The sequence below is a fragment of the Telopea speciosissima genome, chromosome 7, assembly GCF_018873765.1.
Source record: "Telopea speciosissima isolate NSW1024214 ecotype Mountain lineage chromosome 7, Tspe_v1, whole genome shotgun sequence".
NCBI lineage: Eukaryota > Viridiplantae > Streptophyta > Magnoliopsida > Proteales > Proteaceae > Telopea > Telopea speciosissima.
In genome coordinates, this window is record NC_057922.1 from 17,839,138 (window position 1) to 17,863,532 (window position 24,395).

The following is a 24,395-nucleotide window of genomic DNA, read 5'->3' on the forward strand; positions in this document are numbered from 1 at the left end:
TGTCAATTAATCCTTTGAAATGGGATCATAAAAAAAGTATCTGCAGTAGTTTCGTTTGAATCGGAATTGGAAAAGAGCTAATCAAAGCTGATAGTTTCTTTGTTGATTGCCATTAGCAATTAATTAGCAATATACGATCCCAATAAAAGGACTATTAATTAGACATGTAGGAACTTAATTTAGGTTCACACACTACAAGAATACTGGCTTTTAGTGGTGATGTATATTAAAGGCCAAAAAACCCTGCACTGCTATATCCTTTATTGGTGTTTTGTTTTTTTCCATCGAAAATCCGCCGGGGCAGCGATGGCATTAGTTACAGCGTGTATGTAGATTTAGTGGCGATAATTATACTGTTACGAAAAGGTATAGTTATAATCAACCCCAAGGGGCAACGCATTTGACAAGGACGAACCCTAAGGAAGTTGAAGGTCCTGAATTCGACTCCGCCTCCCCCCCTTGGGGCTACCCACCTGAGAGGAAACTCCCTGGTGAACATGGAGCCCCAGTATCTCCCTGTTCATGTGTGTAGCCTTGGGGATTTAGTCACCTCCATTTCCAAAAAAAAATGTATAGTTATAACCACTAAATATATTTATATTATTAATAAACCTAAAAGGGTTAGAGCTATTAGCACTGGTTTATTTACTACCATGAAAAGTAATTTAGTCAACAGTGATGGATAAACCATCAATAAATGTACCCTTAGCTTTGCTAATGTTCATCGCCTCCCCCCACTCCGTTGATGTAGCCACCCCTTCCCTGACCCAGACGGCCAGACCCATACCCTACAACTCCCTTCCCCTTCTAATTCCCTCACCACTGCATCTCTCTCCCCCAACAACGCCCTTTCTCTCTTACAGAGAGAGAGAGAGAGATGGCATACACTGATATGGCTTCTTTCCTGAACAAACTGACTGGGAAGCTGTTAGAAGAAGTAAATTTGTTTCATGATATGGAGGATCACGTCTGGTCACTACTTTTCATGCTAAAGAAGCTAAGCCCCTTTGTAATGGAACTCCAAAGAACGCGAAAGGCAGATATGGCAGACATGGAGCTGAGAATGATGGAATTCATAAAATTAGTCAATGAGTCTGACGACGCTATCGACTCATACCTCACCATTACCACCACCACTACAAACATCTCCGCCGGCTCCAAGGATAAAATCGTCTCAGTTCTGAAGAATGCAGGTGATAAACTGAGTCGTCAAATTGAGGACATCAAGTCCAAGCTCAAAAAATGGCACACCACTTGCCTTGCTTCCACTGCTTCCTCCTCCTCCTTACTGCTCGAGGACAAAGAGGTAGAACCAGTAGGCCTGGAGAATGAGGTAAACCAGATAATTGAGCTGCTGAACGATGAGGATTCTCGACGTGATGTAATTCCTATAGTTGGGCCAGGAGGTGTTGGTAAAACAACATTGGCTCGCAAAGTTTACAATCACCAAACCATAGTGGAGAACTTCCCTTGTCGTGCTTGGATTTCATCATCTAATGACTACCCATTGCCCATGAAAAAGTTGTTACAAGAAATCATCAATGAGGCTTCTTCAAACTTACCTGGAAAGGACAACAATCACCATGGAGATGGAGCAGCAGCAGCAACAGCAGTAGCAGAAGGTGGACCGAAGAAGAACCTTAGGGATTTGGTCTCTGAAACTTACAAGCGTCTGAAAACCTCTAAAAGGTACCTCCTTGTTTTCGACGATGTTTGGAGAACCCAATTCTGGTCTGATATTGAAATGATTTTCCCCGCCAACAAACTTGGAGGTGGAGGTAAGATAATTTTCACTACACGCTACAGTGAAGTGGCCTTATATGCAAGGCCAAGAAGGCCTCCTTTTTATCTGCAACCACCCTTAAACAAGGAGCAGAGTTGGGAGCTTTTCTCCAAGTTAACAGTGTCAAGCTCCAGTTCCAGAGAACCACCTGTGGAATCGCAATCCCAATCCCATTCTCAGCCGGAGTCAGAGCCGGATCATCATCCATGGAAAGAATGGGTAGAAGATGTCTGTGGTGGGCTACCACTTGCAATTGCTAGATTAGCAGCAGAACATCGAAGCGAAAAGTCGTCGGCGCCAGTTGAGCATAAAGAGACAGAGGAGAAGAAAGACCACTTGGGGGACAAAGAAAGATTGCCGGTGGGAATTTGGGAATTGATTTATAATTCTTTACCCCATCACTTGAAGCCGTGCCTTCTCTATCTGGGAGTTATCAATCCGTGTCCTCCCACCCAATTTTTGGAATTGATAATCGCAGAGGGCCTTGTGCAACCACCAAGGACGACGACGGTTCAAAGACAAAAGCCAGCAGCGAAAGTGGACGATTATCAAGAAATTGCGAAAGAATATCTGAAAGAGCTTATTAATAGGAACCTAGTTGAGGTCGTAAGTAAGCGTTGGGATGGGAGCAACAAAGAAATTGGCATTTCCAATCGGTTGCAGTTGATGGATTTCTGTAGATTGAAGGCCAGAAAAGAAATGTTTCTAGATTTTGTAGCCCCTGGGAAGCTTCATGATCAGAAAGCAAACCGAAGTGCCGTACAATGGCAGCATGAGAATTACTTTGAATTCATCAATCCAGGTACTACTCCTCCCACAAAACCGCGTTCTCTTTTGATCCTGGAATCCACAATGCTGCCATCTGAAAGAATATTTAGTGATCGGTATTGGGATTTTCTGCATAAAAATTACTCATCACTTAGGGTGTTGGATTTATTCGGTGTGGATTTAATCCATAACATTCCAAAAGAAATTGGTGAGCTAATTTATCTAAGATACCTGAGACTGAATTTAAAAGAATATGGGGGCATAATACTTCCATCGTCCATATACAATCTGTGGAACCTACAGTTTCTCCGAGTAAAAAGAAGTAATTCCCGGTGGCTCTCATCAGAAATCCAGTTGGAAAAGTTTTGGAGAATGAAACAGTTAAAGCATATACAGTGCAGTGATGCACTTTGTCTGCCCCAACCACCTGAGGATTTGATTGGAGGTCACAACATCCAAATGCTGAAGCATGTGTCACCTGATTGCTGTACCAAAGATTTCTTCTCAAGAATGCCCAATTTGGTTAAACTGGGTGTGGGAGGGTCTATACAACAAAGTCATATTAATGAAATATACAAGAGTCTTCCCACATTGACATTTCTTCAGAAACTTGGGTTGCAAGGTGTGGCTTCGAATGATCCCTTATCTCTTCACCAGTGGGAGGGTCCATCTCTGCCAAACATCACCCACCTGAGCTTCAAACGGACCAGACTAGTGGGAGACACCATGAAGATACTGGGTGGGAAGCTACCCAATCTTCAGGTACTCAAGTTATCATCAAACGCAGTTGTTGGAGATGATTTATATGTTACTGATGGCAATGGGTTTCATAATCTCAAATGCTTGAAACTTGAAAATTTGGATATAAGGAGGTGGTATCTGTCGGTGGGAGCAATGCCATGCCTTGAAATTGTAGTTATTCGAAATTGTCGAGCTCTTCAGAGTTTCCCATCAGATGCTCTGCAGAAAATCGAAACTTTGCGGGAGTTGGAGGTATATCATTATGTTGATCCATCAGTTAAAACAGCCGCGGAAGATGTTAAGAAGCGCTTAAAACAAGTCTCCAAGAATGAGAATGTTGGTGGTGGTGAGTAAAATCCATTCCTTTCTTAATTACTTCTTGTTTCATTCGAGTTAATTCTGATCACCATGATCACCAGAACTTTAGAAATTCCTTCAGAATTTAAATCATATATGGCCACAATAATACTCTTATTAATTTATTGGGGCGCTGTTCTCTGTGCCGCAGAGCAGGTTGCATCCAGGCACATGGGGGTGGGCGCAATGACCACCCTGCCCCCTGCACAGGCTGCCCATGTGCCTGGGCGCAGCCTGCACTGCAGCACAGAGAACATTCTCCCTTAATTTTAATTAGCTCCAACTATCACATGGGCAATGACATGATCCATTGATGATAACTGCCTTTCTCAAATCTGTAGATTGATTTTTCTTTCTTTATCTATCTCTGAACTGAATAATATTTACAGTGGCAGGCAAAATGTCCGAGGAGAATCTTCAAGGGGAAGCCGTGGATGACATGAAGGATATCTCCGGCACTACTTCCATCTCTTAAAATAAAAGTCTTATAGAGGGTTGGTTCTATTTTGATGGTAATCCTAAGAAAATGCTTGTAATAAAGTGTCTTGTGAAGGAAACATATCTAAAATCTGGTCTTATAACTGCTTGCCTCTAAATTGATTTGTTGCGTTTGTGTTTACCATTAAAATTGATTTGTTGTTTTCTAGAAGTTTGGTTGTTATTTCTTTGCACCTATTCACTTATATGGAATTTATTATATTAATTTTTGGCTAAGCATTTATTTTTTTGGGGATTGGGAGAATGTGTGGGGGAGGAGGGTTTAAGGAGCAGCCGAGCTATGCCAATATTTCATTGTGATATAGAGCAACCTACTCACAGTCATAGTGGTGTAGACAAGACTTGAATTTGAATCCCCTCCGTCAGAGTTGGTGTAGATAATGCGCCAAAGGGGTTATAAGGTAATTGGCTGCTTCGTTTGGGATAAAACTTGACTAGTATATTGATGAACGTAAGACTTGACCTTTCACTATCTACGTCGGAATGTAATTCTTCATCTTCATCTCCCCTAATATATTGATATTTTGAGTTAGGTGCTTGAGAAGGACTAATCAAAGGCGGTAGCAGTAGTGAGCCTTCATTCTCTAAGGGCCTTGGTTAGTCTTGGAGTAGTTGATCGTTAGGTTTCCTTGCCTAAATTTGGTTATTGTTGTACTGTTGGTTAATTAGCAATAACGTTAGGGTAATGTTTTCTCTTCCAGTTGTAAGAAATCCAACAAGAGTAAAATATGGTGAAAAAAAAAAACAAGGAAGAAGAAAGATAGACACAAAGATTACAAAATTGGATTGTTGCACCATCGGATTCCAAGATTCACGACTCCATCTATATATATATATGAGACCCCACCGACTCATCTTTCTCCCTAGATATAGGTTATGACCCGATCCAATACAACTCCACACTCATCCTCAAGTTGGAGTGTGAATATTATGAACGCCTAAGTACTTGTTAAGAAGAACATGTTACTGCTCTTGACTAAGGACTTCTAAAAAAATTTCTACCACTTGTTGGAAACTGTCTGAATTTGTTGAGCTTGAAGTTTGTTCATAAACCACATGACAGTTAATTTCAATATGTTTGGTTCATTCATGAAAGACTGGATTGATACAATGTGTATGACTACCTCATTGTCACAATATAAACCCACAGCTTGGGATGTAATATCCCTAAGTCCTTGAACGGATTACATAACAAAGTCAGCTCAAAAGTCTAACAGCCATGACTCTATAAATATTGACTGAGAACTTGTACAACATAAACAATATTAGACTTTGTTACTGAGATAAATTAATCTTCCAGCAAGTCTTCTGTAACTTGTTGGTTTGGAAATAAGTTCACCATCTTCATTATTCAATTTTAAATTTTGCACCATGGAAAAATTTTCGGATCCATGTAAACCTGCATTACTAAGCATCTCCAAGGTATATTTTTTATAAAAAATATACCTTTAGTTGATCTAGCAACTTCAATCCAAGAAAGAATTTTAAAGAACCCAAGTCTTTAATTTGAAAGTGCCTATGAAGAAACAATTTCAAAGCATTGATAGCAACTGGATACACTTAACATACACTAAAACAATTGTGATGATAAATCCATTAGAAGATATGAACAATTAAATAATCAGCTAAAGATCGTATGAATCCAACAAGCTATATAGCAGATGTAAATTTGGAAAACCAATTGTGGGAAGCCTGTTTCTAGACAAATATGGACTTAATTACAAAAATAGAAAACAAGATCACACTCCCCAAGGCACTCAGAAGATCAACCTGTATCAAAGCCCACACCATGAAGAATGGAGCTGGAACAGTCCAGCCAGTCGACACATAGAATGGTGTTTGGCAAAAATGACACAACAGTTTCAAAATGTTCGATGTCTCTTTGCCATTGCTAAATAGTCATAGAAAAACTATTTCAAGGACAGTATTTCTGTTTCACAACAATCTCAGATAGACATCTATAGAGCTGTATGGTAGTCATTTCTTTTCTTTAAAAAAGTGTCCCAGTTATCCCTTTTGCCTTTTGGTTGATGTCAATCTTTAGTATCCACCTTGCCCACTTATGTGGGAAGCTTCCCTAATTACCTTGTAAAATTTGTGACCCCATTCATGTTTATGTGACTCTGTGAGCATAAAAATCAATATGTGAATTCTATCATCCAAAGCCCATGAGGGAAATTTTAATTGGATTTGACAAATACATAGCTAGAGTAAAGGAGGAAGAAATATCTGAGTGTGGGGTTGGAGTGAAGAACTCTTAAGTGTAGGCAAGAGAGAGAGAGAGAGAGCTGCAAAAGGTAATTCTGTTCTCAGTGCCCAAAGAAAAAGGAGCAGCAGATCTGTCTAAGCATTATTCTTTGCAGTTATCTGAAGCTACAACAAAAAAAAAATTGTTAGTTAACCTTTTACTGATCATAAAGCATTATTCTTTGCAGTCATCAGAAGCAAATAAAACTATTGGGACTGTTCCAGCCTTTACAGTTTCTAATAATTACACAAAATGAACAAATACTATTATAAAACCTTGGACAGGATTCAAGATAGCATGATCTGTGGAAGTTAGAACTAGAGTCCCCCGGCCTCAAAGTAAAGAATGCAATCTTGATATCTGAACTGCAGGGCAGAAATTAACAATGCTGTACACCAGTAAGTTATTGCATTATGATGATTCTATCCATTTTACTTCATATCTGTCTTTCTATCTATCCGATACAACTTAATTGTCTGAATTTCCATTAGAAGTAGGTTTATGAAAGTTGTGTAACAAATCTGCATTTTATATATATATATATATATATATTTAAAAAACCCAGTTAAGCAATGCAGCAGCAGCAATCATGTTCTGCCTTCCACTCAGTTATTACAAAATTGTTATATATTAGTTGACTTATTTTAACACAGTAAATTAATTAAGAATACTATGTACTGTTTGTAGTTCATATTAATTAACCTGTGTCCCCTAATCAATGAATATTACTTTTGATTGTACACTAGTCCTTATATATATATATATATATATATATATATATATATATATATATATATATATATATAATTGATGATGAGATCCATTTTATCTTCTCTTCCTTAATTTCTTGCTCACATTAGCAACTTGATACCAACATTTCAAGTACGTATTTTTCAGTTATTACCAGTCAACTCTTTTTAGAGAAGAGAGGTGGATTCTTTTCCAGCATCTCAGAACGGGCTCAGAAGCTGTGGAACATATGGGAACTCCGAATGGTGGTTCTACTCAGCCTCTTCTTTCAAATCTTTCTCATCTTGTTGGGTGACCGCAGAAGGAACATAAAAAAAAATTGGCTACAAATCACTCTGTGGTTTGCCTACTTGTGTGCAGACTGGGTTGCAGCTGTTGCCCTCGGCATTCTCTCCCACAGTATACAACAACCCAAAGTCAACGAACTTACATCCTTCTGGGCACCATTTCTTCTATTGCACCTAGGTGGTCCAGACACCATCACTGCCTTCTCCTTAGAAGATAATGAGCTGTGGTTAAGGCACTTACTTGGACTTGGAGTCCAAGGCAGCATCGCATCTTATGTCTCTTACAGGTCCTGGACTGGTACTCTGGTCTCAATTCTTTCAGTCATGATGTATGTTCCTGCAATTGTCAAGTATGGTGAGAAGACATGGGTTCTCAGCTCAGCAAGCAAGGAGCACCTCAGAGACAATATGCTTGGTCCCCCTGATCCAGGTCCAAGTTATGCCAAATTCATGGATGAATACACTTGTAAGGAGGAGGATGGGTTTCGGGTGGCCATTGGGGGAGTCCAAGAAACTCCACAGAGCAGCCTGGCTCCAGCAGCTACCGATAATCAAGTCACCAATCCTCCTGAAGAAGAAGGCACCCATAAAGATGATGATGATAAAGATGATGTCAAGAATTTGGTTAGAGCATATCAATTCTTTGATATATATAAGCGTCTCTTTGCATTTCTCATCATCAGCTTCGAGGAATGGGAAGAAAGCAAATCATTCTTCCGACATATTTCATCAATAAAGGCTTTCGAATTGATTGACATTGAACTTGGATTCATGTTCGATATGCTTTACACCAAGGCAACCGTAGTTTATAATATTCCAGGTTGCATTCGTCGGTCAATCAGTTTTTCCCTCACCATCCTTGTGTTTGTTATGTTCTTGAATTTTGGCAGCAAGCACCGGCATTCAACCTCGGACGTAATCATAACATACCTATTGCTCTCTCTGGCCATCATTCTTGAGATTTATGCGGCTCTCATTCTAATTTCTTCAGATTCTGTGTTACTCTGGCTAAAACAGAGAGGGTTGCTGGCTTCGGGAATGGGTAATTTCCTCTTGAAACATTGCAGGTTGAAAAGGACTAGGTGGTCTGATTCCATGGCACAATACAGTCTATTAAGTGTTTGGATAAAAAATTTAGATACCAAATCTTGGAACTGCTTGGGGGGGATTCACAAAAAGGTGAGGAAGTACTTTTATAAGAAATATGCCAAGTACTGTTCTACGAAACATGTGAAAGTCCCTCAAGAATTGAAAGAATTTATCTTCCAGCAGCTCTGCAGAAAATCAGATCAGGCCCAAAATCTCGATGATGCAAAGTGCCTATGCTCAAGTAGAGGCAGTGAGGTACTCCACCAGTACCGTGACGTCCACAATGCTGTTGGGTGGAGTATTGATAATGTAGAATTTGATCAAAGCATTCTTATTTGGCACATTGCTACCGATCTCTGCTACAATGAGTCTGACCCTCCTCCCACACAGCAAATGAGCAAGGTATTATCAGATTATATGATGTATCTGCTAGTAGTGTGTCCTTTTATGCTGCCTGAAGGGATTGGAGAGATCAGGTGTAAAGATACAGAGGAAGAAGCCATGAATTTCTTCAAAGATAAAAACTCAACCAATAAAAAAGCTTCTGAATTGTTACTGGAAGTGAAGACAGATGTTCCACCAATTGAAGTGAAAGGTCCTAAAAGCAAGTCTGTTCTATTTGATGCATGTAGGCTTGCATATCAGTTAAACTTATTGGAGACGCAACAACTGAAATGGGATATAATTTGTTGTGTATGGGTGGAGATGCTATCTTATGCTGCAGTTCAGTGCAAAGGACCAAATCATGCTCAACAACTCGGACAAGGTGGAGAACTTCTCACTCATGTGTGGTTTCTAATGGCACATCTTGGTATAACAGAACAATTCCAAATGCCTACGGGCTACGCGAGGAAGTTGGTATACGTCTAATTAATTAACAAGGCTAGCTAGCTACTTAGAATATTTATAGATAGATGCATGGTTTGTTAATTATAAGAGTCTGAGTTTGAGTTTTTATCTTTCTTAATTACCAGGTTAAGAAAATTGAGGATCTTGGTGTGTCTAGTGTTTGTAATGTACTGTTGTAACTAGGGATGTAAATGGATATTCGTAAATCCGTATTCGATCCGCATTCGTATCCTTTTAGGAGTATCCGAATCCGTCCGAAACTAATCGGATACGAATCTGATAATCCCCCCATCTGACCGATTATTATCCGATTCGTTTAGCAGTCTGACATTAATAAAATATCTGAAATATAACTCTATGTTTGTCTATCCTTTTAAGTTACTTTATTGGATTTTGTTATCTTATTTTTATAAATTTATAAGTTAAGATAATGTGATTCTTTTTCTAGATTTGTTATTGGTTTATATATATTATTTTATGCAATGTGATACATGGAATTACATATCTATTAAAAAATCAAAAGTAAAAAACGTAAGAGAATAAAAGACTAAGAAGAATAGAAGAAATGGTAGTTATTGAACTCTCAAGTCTCAACCCTAACCCTCATCATAAAAACAGTAAATATATCAACGGATAGTCGAAAAATCATATTCCATCCGTATTCATATCCATTTAGGAGAACCTGTATTAAAAAAATCACTATCCGAAAATTTTCCGAATTTGTCCAAAAATCGATAGGATATTATCCGAATCAATCCAAATATAATCGGATATGAATATGATAATGCCACTATCCGACCAAATTCGATCCTTTTACATCCCTAGTTGTAACATATTTTTCAAGTAATTAAATAAAATGTGCGGCTTTCTCTTTTTTAAGAAAAAATGGGTATTGCCATGGAAATCCAAATTTGTTCTTTTGCACTCCTTTGTTCAGATCTGCTATTCCAAGTTCAAACAGGAAAAGGATTCTAGTCCGGTCCGGTTCCCTACCACTGAATTTTTATGTTTGGCTTCAATCTAATTCAACTGGGTATGTTGGGAGGGGGGAGCTCCAAGAGCATCTGCAATGGGAACCTCCCCCCTCCCAATGGCAGACGAAATTTTGCTGTTACTTACAATTTTACCCTTTTTTTCTTGTCAAACCCAAGATAAATTCCCTTCCCAGAATTGGAATCCAAATTACGATTTTGAACTCCACCTTAGATTACTCAAACTAATCATTTTTATTTTCCATTGTTTTGGTGAATAATAAAACATATGAGGGCGGATTACAATGCAATGGTAAGATTGCTCCATTGCAACCTAATGATCGTGCGTACATTATATCTCGATACATACTTCTTTAAGTACTAGACACCCACAATACCCAGCAAGAATTAGGATTTGACGTCCGAAAAGTTCAATAAAATAAAATATACCATCCTCCTCCTCCTCCTCCATGAGGAACTTCTCTAACATAATTAGTAGTTTTTTCAGCTCTTTTTCCACCAAAGGCAAGGGCGATTTGTTAAGTTTCCAACTGGGGAAATTAATGGGGATTAGCACTATCCATATTCTATGATAATCTATAAAGTACAATCGTATCTCTTTTTAGATATGAAAACGGCATTAATGGCTGTACCTTCCCACTGATCAACATCTACAACTGTTCCAAGCAACACTACTAACTAACCAGAAAAGAAAAGCCATGTTCTTGGTTCTTGCAGGACATGCAACCCTTTATCAAATTATAAAGTGACTTGCCTTGTGATGATAAGATACTTTGCCTTTTATCTTTCATAAAATTATCCAAACTACAAGTCACTTATTAGTTCTTACCTTCTTTGTCACGGGTCACTGTAGTCCATTTATTTTGGTGAAAGACCATTGTGGTCCATTGATTCATCAACACTTTTGTATTTTACATTTCTTTTTCTTTTGTTTCTTGATTTTTTTGACATGATAAATTCAAATTTAAAAAAAAAAAAAAAAAAAAAAAACAATCAACGGAATAAGATGCAAGGATTAAATTATTCAATAGTGTCATCAATCCTTGTGGTGGTACAATTGTCTACCATGTTAATTGATATTTCCAAATAATTTTAGCCATCTGATAGGTATATTATTCATCGATTGCTTGACTTTTCTCCTTTTAACTATTCTCATAGAAAAAAAAATTTGTGTGGTGCAATTGGTTTCAAAATCAATGGATGTTTTTATTTAGAAGGGTGTTTTCCAAGAGTGAACCCAACAATTACAGATATTATTCTTTAAAGTCAATTTCAAAAGCTTACCAAAGGATTACCAGATCTGCTTTTGAAAAAGAAAAAAAAAGGGGGATTTGACAAATCTAGCTTATTCTGTTTTTCACTCTTCATAAAATTTTCTTGGTCCCCACAAATCTTGTGCATCTGATTCTTTATGGGCCCTCATTGATCGATCAGACAGACTTCGCAATTTTAATAATTTCGCTTCTTGTAAGTTTCTTATGTGACCATCCAATATGAAGCATTTGGTTTTTTTTTTTTTTTTTTAACTAACAAATAAATGGATTAAATATGTGAATAAATTTGCTAATTCGATCCCTAATCAGGTTTCTGATTTCAATTATCAGACTAATTACATTCTCCAAATTAATGTATGTCAAAAGTTTTGATGTTATTCAATGATAACTAAAACAAACAAAATCCACAGTACTGATATAGAATTTTTTTTTTTTTTTTGATAAAGTATTTGTTCCAAGTCTTATTGAGAGAACCAATGATATATGAAGGAAAGGAAATCCTTCCCATCAAAAAAAGGAAAAAAAGAAATTTTTTATTTTTTATATACATAAATAAATGTGCAGGGGATGGTCATAATGATCGCAACCTTACCCCTGCTTTCACAGATACAATAGAATAACTTTACCATTGCACCAAGGCCCGCCCTCATTTATTTTTAAAAAAATGAGGGTCTAATGAAAACCACGCATGATTTTGTAAATCTTTTGATTGGACATTTCAAGATTTTAGACCACTAGTTGAATATCATCAAATATCATCATAAATAAGATGGTTGAGATGATCATTTGACCATCTCTGGTATTCAAAGTTAGATTACATAGTCAATAGTCTTATTCTTCTGGTCATCAATAAGATTTCAGTAAATCAAAGGTTGTGGGTCATCAAATCATGTTTGTTATTGACAGGAGAGATCCAAGTTGGACCAAGATGGCAACCTCATAGGAAATATGTCTCATTTGTCATTTTCTTAATCTTGTAGATATAAAATTATAAATACAGTGGATCTTGTTTAGATTTGAAAATCAGACTTAATTAAGTTTTATAGCATTATTCACCCAAAAAAAAAAGTTTTATAGCATTGGAAAGAAGTGTGAGTTTAGATCACGTAAAGATGTTAATAGTCTATGGCTATAAACTGATCAATCAATTCATCTTTGACATATCAAATGGGTCCCTACTTGGGCTTTTTGAAATCCAGAAATTAGTGTTGATCTCAACAAACAAATAAGATCTTGATAGGCTTTGTATTTTCAGAGAAAGAGAAGAGGAAGAAAGGATAAGAAGGGCTTGGGTAGGTAGGATTTTTATGGTCTCAATTACAATCTCTCAATTACATTTCAATTACACACCTAAGATGAAGATACGTGGCGTTAAATGATTTGACGGTCTAAATTAAAATGATAATTTATCTTTCTTTTGGTTCAATCGAAAGTTTCCCTCCATTCTCTCTTCGTCTCTGTTCTCTCAACAACGAACTGAACTTGTGCTCCACGGTGGTGCTCCTCTCTCACACGATGACGGCGACTTGACCAGACTCACCGTAAACTGCATCCTCCCGCCGGCGTTCACCTTTCTCGTGATTTCTCTTTCTAAATCCCTAACTCTCTGCCATAACTCCAGGCGTTCATCTTGCTCTCACGAACGAAGGTCTCTGCCCTGCTATTTCAGGAGGTAAATGGGAGTATTTCTAAATCCCCAACTCCCTCTCCTCGTTCATCTTCCTTGCACGAACGAAACCCTAACCCAAATTGACTTTGGGTTTGTTTTGCAGACCCGAGAAAGGGAAAATGGTAGAAGATCTTATTTCTTTACATTGCCTCTGTTTTTGTTTGTGTTTTTATTTCTTTTTGTCATTTTTGTATCGATTTCTGAACCTTTTGTGGGTGCTCTGTTTTGCTCTCTTCCCAGTTTAGCCATTTATGTCACTTAAATTGTTTGAACTTATAAAACATCGGTTGTCTTTCTTCCCTATTATGCTATTATGTACTGAGCTATGTACTGAGCACAAGTGGATGAACACATGACCTCCTTTATTTGTAAATTCAGGCTGATATGTTCATGAATGATGGACTATAGGCTATGAAATAATTTAATTGAAGGTTGTTGGACTGTGAAACCTGAACTGTATCCCAGTTTTCATACCAATTGAAGGTTCTTGGATTAATTCACCTAGATATTGGAAAAGAAAATGAAATCCTATTTGTTTATGCAGTTTAAGGCCTTCTATTATTCTTATACGAAAGCTGGTAAGCTGATGTTGCATAAATTGCTGGGGTAGTTTTGAACATGACCACAGAGGCTTGGAATTTGAGACATTTCAGAAGTTATCCAAAATATTGGGTTGCCTGCTTAGACCAACAACTTGGGACATGTGATGAAAACAACCATATTTCAGAATAGAGAAAGTTTATACTTTTGGGGTCAATAATAGCTCTTGAATTGATATTCTGATCTCAATTGCTAGATGAGTGACTGTTAGGTTAAAGTTGGATACCAGCATTTTATTTGCATATCAGGAACAATTTCTCAAATGACAGGTGAAAACAATGTTAAATGAGTAGTACAAGTAGTTTTCTGTAATTCCTTCTTATTTCTTTAATTCTTATCTTCTACCTTCTTATTTCTTTAATTCTTATCTTCTACCTTCTTATTTCTTTAATTCTTATCTTCTGCCTTCTCAAATACATGCTTTTCCATGATTCTGAATCTACAGCAGAACATATAATTATACTAGGCTTCTATGTTTTGGGAGGACTCTTCATCCTCCTCCCTGTCCAAAGAAAAGATGATGTAACCCTTTGCATCAAAAGAAAACTTAGTATATTCATGTGTTGAGTTTAACTACTAAACTTGTTAATCAATTTATGAGCTAACCTCCCTAGGAGCTGGAAGATTCTCTATCTCATAGAGTTTTGGGCTTTGGCTTCCCTGATGAACATCTCATTCCCTAGGACCAAGATTTGGAAATGATGTGGTTGATGATGTAGCCAAGAGTGGTATTTCCTAGACAATGTTGTGTTGTTGGATATTCATGTCAATTTATTGAACTTTTTCTGGATTTTGATTTGGTTAACATCTTTCATTTGATTTGAAACAAGACCTTTTTTCTACATATATATTTGATTTAGAGAAGAAGAAATCAGGCTTTCTTCTGGTTTTTTTTTTTAATGAAGGCAATTAACTAACTACACCACTGCTGTTGATAGCCTGATAGTAAATAATTTAATGGACTATAGGCTAAGAAATAATTTAATGGACTACTAGAGGAAGCATTTTCTAGATGGCCAACAATGAAGACTACATAGGATCAATCATAGCTGAAACCAAGAAGCCCATTGCTACCGGGAGGTCTTGAGTTCAAGCCTCTTGGTTCACATCCTACATACCCCCCCCTACCTATCAAAAAAAAAAAAAATCACAGCTGAAACCAAGAAGCTTCATATATCTCCTCTACATCCCTTGCATGTGATTTCCACTGTCTATACCTCAAGCACATTTTTTTCCCATTCCAATTGTGTTGTGGGTTATTTCAAATACATGTGGGTAATCTTAATTTTTTTTATTTATAGGTTGGGATTTTATAGGTTTTTTTGGTTGTGTGTGTTGCCCTGTTTAATTTGCTGGTTTATTAGTAACTAACTAACTACACCACTGCCCAGATAGGGTTCTCTTTTGGCATATGCGATCCATCCATATTAACGTATATTTATTTTGTTTTCTTTTTGGAGTCTGATGATTTGCTTGGAATATTTTTCTTTCTCTCTTTTTTTTTTGTCACCTCTTAATGTGCATACTTTTCTTATGTTGCATTCCTGATCTCTTGTTCTAGCTGTCTTGTTTTCTGACATTATGTTATGTTAATTACACAGGAGGATATGAGAACTGATTACCTTGTAAGACCTGTTGGTCCTGCTGAAGTTGAGGAAGATGCTACTAATTTTGAGCCAGTCAGTGGAAGCAGATTTTGATAAATTTGAATTTGGGTTCTCAACTCTCAGTAGGATGAAAATGAATAGAGAAGAAAGTTAGAATGGGGCTCCATTCCTTTAACTATTTTGGCTTATCTTAGATAATGCCCCAGAACTAGCAATTGTTTTTTTTTTTTGATTAATAAATGCTTTAGTTGCAACGAAAAGATACTAATTGTAGTTCCTTCAATGGAATCGTTGGAGAGAACAAAATGCTAAAATATTCAAGTTGCAATTCATTACATTTTCTTTTCAGTCAAAGGGTCCTAAACCTGATTAGTTCAGGCTCTTCCATTGTTGGTTTGATTGGGACAGTCTAGTTTTCCTTCTACAATTTCTTTGCTCTACTGTTGTAGCTCTCTTCAAGTCCTGTTGTCTTCATTGAGCTGAACCACCAAAGATAAAAGCTCATGCAAAAGTAAAAAGCAAGAACCAAAGGGGTCAAATTTTGGATAGAATCACAAATTTCAAAAATTTATCTTTCCAGTATCCATCATAGATCTTTCCAATTTATGCTCAATACCAATTAATAATATAAGAGGAAGAATTTTTGTTCCCATCAAAACTTAAGCAAAGAAGCATCATATCTCCAAGCTTTTACAAAGGTTCCACAATAGAAGCTAAACCATAACGTGATAGATACAGCAAATAACTTGGGATTTTTTTCCCCTCTAAGTTCTTGGAATTTTACCATTTCTGCCCAACTTCCAAGTATTGACTTATGATGCTTGTCCTTTGATAAATTGGAAACCAACAAACATAAAACATAAATACATTTCAAGCATCCTAAAAAACCACTTGCGTAGTAATAGTATCCTTATCCTTCCAAATTGGCATAGTAATAGTATCCTCCCCAACAATAGTCCTTCAAGATTAAGATGAACAAACTAGAAATATTCTCATCGACCAAACTCATATGCACCAATAGTCCTTCAAGATTAAGATGAACAACCTAATCATCTGATTTCCAGAAATAGGCCAACATACCTCCATGAAAGCTTGAGTAAGAACATTGAAATTAAGAAAAATAAAAAAGCACAGAGAAGCTGCCTTGGATAAACTATACTGCTTCTCTTAGTACAAGCATCGCCTTGCCTTGATATTAAGTAACATAAGTCTTTTACTACTTCAAACTCCCAGAATGAGCAAAAGAGTGAATAACATACTTGAAATAGAAAACCCAAGAAAGAGAAGTCAAAGGAACCCCCTTTTTTTTTTTTTTAATAAAAGTTTGGATTTTCAGACAAACTAGACAAAAAAGGAACTCAATCCTCACATATCAACCATTTATAAAAGTTTTTACAAGATGAAGTACATATAACAGTTCTTCAATTGACTGAATTGGTCTGCCCATATTAAGAATTATGAAACCAGAAAATAAGCTTCAAGCCCCTTGGAGTATTCTTCTTCATAGGACGCTTGTAATAATTCTCCCCAAGAACCATGTCATCCACATAAGACCAAGTAGGCCCTCTTGGAGTGATCTCTGCCCACAAGAACCTCTTTGAGTATGGGTTCACAAGACTTTCAGGGAATTCCTCAACAGTTTCAGAGCAATCCCTGCAAATAAACAAAATAAACCACAGTTAATATGATAAGAACAAAATTCTCCAAGACTCACATTTAATAGACACTTTATTACCGTGTGTTGTTTTTATATGAGGTGTCTATCAGTGTAAATTTTTTTGGTTAGATGGGGTTATATGGGGAAAGAGAGAGAGAGAGAGAGAGAGAGAGAGAAGGCAAAGGTGGCTTTAATGCAGGGAACTTGGACTGGTCCTAGCTCTTATGGATCCCATTCAAATGGAATGAGAAATGGTGTTCAGAACCCAAAATAAAACTCAAGTTGTTAAAGAGATATCTTTATGAATATTATTGCACTGGGTTCAGCTCATATAGATCCTCCCCTGTACATTACTAAAATTCTAACAAGGAAGCACCATCATGAGGAAACAGTGAGGAAGTGTAGTTTGTAAGCACTGAGCAGAGACAGCTGGGTTCAGGTCTGTGTTTATAGTTCTTGACAATTTGATTCATCATCTTCAATTACTATAATGTTAGGTATTGAAAATGACTCAGAGCTGATAAATCATAAAGAAAGAAAGATAAGGCAGTCCATATAAGTAACTTGCCTAAAGCATCCAAACCCTTTTCTTTCTCTAATACGGCCTCGTGAATCTGGCATTTTCGAAGGACGTTTCTAAATGCATGGACATGGAAGCAGTTAGCAATAGCAAGTCAAACTGAAATTAGTACCGATGATGATGCCAAAATAGACAAGTTTCCAAATCTATTATGTGCTTTTTCACAATGACATAAAGACCTCCAAACTAGAGAATTGCTGTCCCACTATAAATCAATAATACAATTTCATAATATATACTTGACCACCCACCCTTCACCCCACAATTCCATAACACAATTCGTAGTTGGAAACAGAACCAACAGAACTAACCTCTCCTCTCCCTCAACACAAAATCTTACCCTCCCAAATATCACGCTTGTCTTCCCTCCGACAACCTTGTTTATTACATACATATCTCCTCGAAGTTATTACTGTCTTATCTGTTCTCCGCTTATTTGCAAATTCTTTCCTAACACTAAAATCCAATCTTCCTCCATAGCTATTATAAAAATCATATGCCTTCGTCTCTGAATTAAATTGCATGTCGATTTTAGGCTTTTCCTCATCATCTAGACCTATGTTTTTATCCGGTGTAGCTATTGGATTATCCATAACCCACCCGAACAATAGCAAACAAAATTTAAAAAAGAAAAACAAAAACCAACCACACATCTTTATATATTTCAAGAAATAAGAAGGTAGAAGATAAGAATTAAAGAAATAAGAAGGCATTACAGAAAACCACTTGTACGACTCATTGAACATTGTTTTCACCTGTCATTTGAGAAATTGTTCTTGATATGTAAATAAAATGCTGGTATCCAACTTTAACCTAACAGTCACTCATCTAGCAATTGAGATCAGAATATCAATTCAAGAGCTATTATTGACCCCAAAAGTGTAAACTTTCTCTATTCTGAAATATGGCTGTTTTCATCACATGTCCCAAGTTGTTGGTCTAAGTAGGCAACCCAATATTTTGGATAACTTCTAAAATGTCTCAAATTCCAAGCTTCTCTAGTCATGTTCAAAACTACCCCAGCAATCTATGCAGCATCAGCTTGCCAGCTTTAGTATGAGAATAATAGAAGGCCTTAAACTGCATAAACAAATAGGATTTCATTTTCTTTTCCAATATCTAGGTGAATTAATCCAAGAACCTTCAATTGGTATGAAAACTGGGATACAGTTCAGGTTTCACAGTCCAACAACCTTCAATTAAATTATTTCCTAGCCTATAGTCCATCATTCATGAACATATCAGCCTGAATTTACAAATAAAGGAGGTCATGTGTTCATCCACTTGTGCTCAGTACATAATAGGGAAGAAAGACAACCGATGTTTTATAAGTTCAAACAATTTAAGTGACATAAATGGCTAAACTGGGAAGAGAGCAAGATAGAGCACCCACAAAAGGTTCATAAATCGATACAAAAATGACAAAAAAATAAAATAAAAACACAAACAAAAACAGATGCAGTGTAAAGAAATCAGATCTTCTACCATTTTCCCTTTCTCTGTAAACTGGTTTGGTTCCAAATCGACACAATAATGGCAAAAAAAAAAAAAAACAAAGAAAGTGAGGGGGAGATATAGCAGGGATACCTGGCGTGTGGAGAAGACGAGTCATCGTCGCCTCCGACGCCTTGGGGGAGAGGAGTTTGCAAGATGAGGGTCTGCAAAACAAACCCAAAGTCAGAATGGGTTAGGGTTTTGTTCGTGCAAGGAAGATGAACGAGGAGAGGGAGTTGGGGATTTAGAAATACTCCCATTTACCTCCTGAAATAACAGGGCAGAGACCTTCGTTCGTGAGAGGAAGATGAATGCCTAGAGTTATGGCAGAGAGTTAGGGATTTAGAAAGAGAAACCACGAGAAAGGTGAACGCCGGCAAGAGGATGCAATTTACGGTGAGTCTGGTCAGGTCGTCGTCATCGTGTGAGAGAGGAGCACCACCGTGGAGCACAAGTTCAGTTCGTTGTTGAGAGAGCAGAGACGAAGAGAGAATAGAGGGAAACTTTCGATTGAGCCAAAAGAAAGATAAATTACAATTTTAATTTAGACTGTCAGATCATTTAACGCCACGTGTCTTCATCTTAGGTGTATAATCGAAATGTAATTGAGAGGTTGTAATTGAGATGATAAAAATCCGATATTGCTGTCTTTCATCAAATGGCCATAGGAAGCAAATCCTTATAGATAGGGAATCAAATAAAATTGTCCCTTCTTTGCACCACCCCACCTGCTCAAGATATGGTAAAGAGCATATGATTTCACACCAGAGAAAAGGAGCAGAGCTGACATCACAGGATCCCTTGTGGGATTTTTGTGGGACCCGGCAACACCTCCCACAAGACCCCAACCTTTGATTTCAGTCCAAAACACTTAAAATTTTTCTGTTGTAAAAATTGTAATAAAAACTAAAAAACCCAACAAAGCCATCACAGCATTGGTTGAGGAAAAGGTTGAAAATGAAGAATTAAAAAAAAATCATTTATTATAATTATTTCTTGTTTTGAGGAAAGGAAAATATAAAGAAAAGATAGTCCTTGCTTGGTCACTAATTCAAAAATCAAGTTGAAAAATTCGTGAGATTGGGGATGAAATCTGATCGGATCTTGCTTTCTAAGCTGTGGATTTTTTGTGGGTAGTATTTCAACACAAATAGGTTCTTCACTTCTGTCCTAAAACACACCCCACAGATACTCAATCAAGCCTATTTTCTTCCTCTTCACCTTATTCTGCCTTCTTCGTTTACTCTCTATTATTTGGATCTCTTTATCAGTGAGATGGGCATGGCAGCAGAAGCTCAGTTTCATGTCTTAGCAGTTGATGATAGCATCATAGACAGAAAACTGATTGAGAGGCTCCTGAAGAACTCATCTTATCATGGTATGTATTTGAAAATCCGGAGAATAGATAAAAGAGGAAACAAAGGACTTCATTTCAGAGTTCTTCCCTACTGAATTCATTGGATTTTGACAGTTTTTTATTCTGGGTTTTATGAATTTGGGCAGTTACTACAGTGGATTCGGGGAGCAAAGCTTTAGAGTTTCTGGGTTTACATGAGGATAACCAGAGAAACTCAAACCCACCTTCTGTTATTTCACATAATCAGGTTTAAATTTGTCTCAAAGCTTCTGAAAGCCTTGTTCTTTTCCCCCTCATTGGGTCTTGATGATTGATGTTTGAATATTTTGTTTTACAGGAAATGGAAATAAATCTCATCATAACAGACTACTGTATGCCTGGAATGACAGGCTATGATTTGCTCAAAAGAATCAAGGTATGTGTTGTTTGCATTCTGTTTTTTTACCATCAGATCTACGAACCTTTCTGACCTCATAATTCTTCTTCAGAGAAACTCAATAGATTTTCTATGGTTTTGTTCTACAGGAATCTTCATCCTTGAAAAACATTCCAGTTGTCATCATGTCCTCTGAGAATGTACCATCTAGGATTAGCAGGTAAAAAACAACTCAAGCTTGTCTCTTCAGCACTTCTAATTTGAGTTCAAAAGCATAAAATTTTAAAAGGGAAATACCAATAGAATTTGAAGAAGATTTCTAAACTGCAATTATATGTTCTGGGTATTGATCAGATGCTTAGAAGATGGAGCAGAGGAATTCTTTCTTAAACCAGTACAGTTATCAGATATGAAAAAGCTTCGACCCCATCTTCTTAAGGGGAAGTTTATGGAGCGACAACACCATAAACAATCACAACAACAACCCAACAACAAGAGAAAGGCCATGGAAGAAGGCCTCTCAGGTGGCCTTTCACCTGAAAGAACCAGGCCAAGATACACTAAGTGTAGTGAGACATAGAGAGGGATACCTGACAATTTTGTTCTCTTTTTATTAATGGGATACTTGTATACATTTTACACGCCAAATTTTGGCCAAAATTCCAACAATTTAGTCTTTTGCTGACCCAAATGGTTCTCCTTCCCCAACCCAAAGCATTTGGACTTGATTGCCATTGTTTTTATATGTAAAATATGAGAAGAAATACGTATTTAAAAAAAAAGGCAAAATGTTCCCTGTAATTCAAGGATGCTTTTGAGCTTTTCCCCTTGAATGTAGGCGACTAGGGGTTGTTGAAGATGATAATGCAACTTACTTTCTCCAACGTTCTATACTGAGTGGTCAACGGTGCTATAAGTTTTCTGAAGTAATAAAAGCATGGGAAAGTCTCTTTCACATATTGGGATCCCTCACTCTTGACATAGAGATCCTACACTTCACATGGATCACCTCAACTTGTTTATTCATTTTTAAGAGAGAAAATTTGAATATAACATTTGGATCTGTGTTCTAGGGGGAGTGTGGGCTGTGCGTGTGCTTGGCCAATGAGAGCACTCGTGTTGGCATCATGGGGATGGGCATGCGATTTTCGTCTTTCATGGGAGTGAGGCGGGCATTTTGCCCCCTCTATGTGTGGGTGCGGGTAGTACCCCCCAGAGAACTTTTATCCCTAACATTTAATGTGAGAGGGCAAAAGATACCCCATGGCTCAGAGAACCCTTGTCCTAAAATATATTCTGAACAAATATTTGCATTTGATATATGCAAGAAGTTGGGGAAAATGTGTAATAAAGTTTTCTAATTTGTTTTTTTTTTAAATTATAAACTGCTAATTTGTTTGCTTCTATTACATAAGGGATTCTCTTATTGATACTTCATGAGGTCCTAAATAATTTGTAATTTTTATTTTTTATTTATTTAGGTTTTTTTTTCAATGAAGATAAATTCGGACATTTCACATGTATATTCGTAAAATTATGCAAGACAATGACACCTTTTGTAATGACATAATGATAAAGTCACTTTCAAAATATTTTTGAAAATTTTATTTTACCCCATTTAAAAAACTTTTAGGAACAATGCAAACGACAATCAAAAGATTGTGTCAATATCTAAATACATCGGGAGAGGTGTCATTTAGACAGTCCAATTATATGAAAAAACACCCACACGTATAAGCAATTTTCCTGGTTGGCAATTGTTACTAATTGCCACTACAAATAAATTTTGGGTTTTTTACAATTATCATCTCAAAAATTTTATTATTTACTATTATCCCCCCAAAATTTTTAAACAACTGTTACCCCCATTTTACAAACTAATTACTAAATGGAGCCCACCGTTACAGACCCATAACGGTGGGGGTTAGTAGTGATACAAAACCGTTGTCACGGATTTTTTAGGACGAAAATACCCTTGGTCAAAAGTGAAATAAACCCCTTGATTTTCACCTTCGTCTCAGCCCTCTTCACTTCATCCTCTTCACTTCATCCTCACTTCATCCTCTTCACTTCACCTGTTGCAGCAAATCGGAGGAAGAAGAAGAACTTCGTCTCAGCCCTCCTCTTCTCCCAAACCAAGCTCGAACCCTAAATGCCTTTGCAAGCTTGCATCAGTTGGAGAGTGGAGACTCGCAAGACTCGCCGCTGCAAGCCTGCATCCGTTGCCGAAAGGGATCAAATCCACAGGTAATAAATAAATAATAAATAATGGGTACAAAGGCCATATATGGCTAAATAGGGTTTCAGTGAAACCTTTTCACACGATTTTCTCCATTCTCCGTGACTCTTCTTCTCCACTCTCCCAACGCCCAAATCCCAAACCTGATTTTCAGTCCCTGTGACTCCATTCTCCCAACTCCAAAATCCCAAACTTGATTTCCAGTCACCGTGACTTGCAATGCCCTATTGTTCTAAATAAAACTTCAAATATGGTAGAGGATTGAAGGTTTAGATATGGTGTAAACCCTTGATGATCGATCTTCACAAGCAGGTCTGTTTTATTTCGGAAGTAACGTAGTAATTGCAGACGAGAATCACGAGATCTGCAACCTGGAACTTTGAGAATCGATAATCAGGTTTGCTCTTCTATTCTATCATGGCTTGTTCATTTCTCCTTCCCTTTAGAAGTGTGGGAGCAGAGGAATATCTACATGCGGACTGTGGGTTGTGTAGTACAGTAGGTCTTCAAAGAAGTAGAAGAAAAAAAAATCAAAAGGGATGTAAAAGAGATTCATTACTTTGTCGGACATTTCACAGATCTCCATTAATGTTGATATGAACATGAGATACCCTCTTTGATCAAGCTCTGTTACTATAAAAATCTGAACTACCCATTCAATAAGAATCATAAAAAACCCAAGTTAATAGATCGATCCAGAAAAGAAAAAAATAGCAAACCTAGAGAAGATGGTTCCACAATCACATTTGTACTCCTTTGTACCACAAGTCTGTGAATGAGCCTTCCAATCAACTGAGAAGGGAGAAGACATACTGCAATCCAATACCTTTAGATGGAGAGTGGAGACTCGTCAAACTCGCCGCTGCAAGTCTGCAACCGTTGCCGGAAGGGATAAAATCCACAGGTTTATTTCACTTTTGATCAAGGGTATTTACGTCCTAAAAAATCTGTGACAACGGTTTTGTATTACTACTAACCCCACCATTACGGGTTTGTAACGGTGGGGTCCATTTAGTAATTAGTTTGCAACATGGGGGTAACAGTTGTTTGAAAATTTTTGGGATGGTAATTGTAAAAAACCCATAAATTTTTTTGTCAAAAATGCTAAAGTTACATATTGTATTGATCGCATTTCATAAACATATTTTTTGTCATAAATGATACCTCTATAGGTGTACTA

At 37.1% G+C, this 24,395-nt stretch overlaps 1 protein-coding gene across 1 annotated transcript; it reads left to right on the forward strand.

The window, feature by feature from the left end:
* The first annotated feature begins 20,253 nt into the window (after nucleotides 1–20,253).
* LOC122668305 (two-component response regulator ORR10-like) lies at nucleotides 20,254–21,556 on the forward strand. Its single transcript, XM_043864891.1, has 5 exons — nucleotides 20,254–20,621; nucleotides 20,747–20,847; nucleotides 20,938–21,015; nucleotides 21,126–21,196; nucleotides 21,331–21,556. Exons 1-5 carry the CDS (start codon nucleotides 20,519–20,521, stop codon nucleotides 21,554–21,556), a joined length of 579 nt encoding a protein of 192 aa, XP_043720826.1. The 5' UTR covers nucleotides 20,254–20,518.
* The last annotated feature ends 2,839 nt before the right edge of the window (nucleotides 21,557–24,395 follow it).

Coding starts and splice junctions, on each gene's coding strand:
- LOC122668305 (XM_043864891.1), top strand. CDS start 20,519: ATGGGCATGGCAGCAGAAGCTCAGTTTCATGTCTTAGCAGTTGATGAT. Junction 20,848..20,937: donor CTGTTATTTCACATAATCAG/GTTTAAATTTGT, acceptor TTTGTTTTACAG/GAAATGGAAATAAATCTCAT. Junction 21,197..21,330: donor GTACCATCTAGGATTAGCAG/GTAAAAAACAAC, acceptor GGTATTGATCAG/ATGCTTAGAAGATGGAGCAG.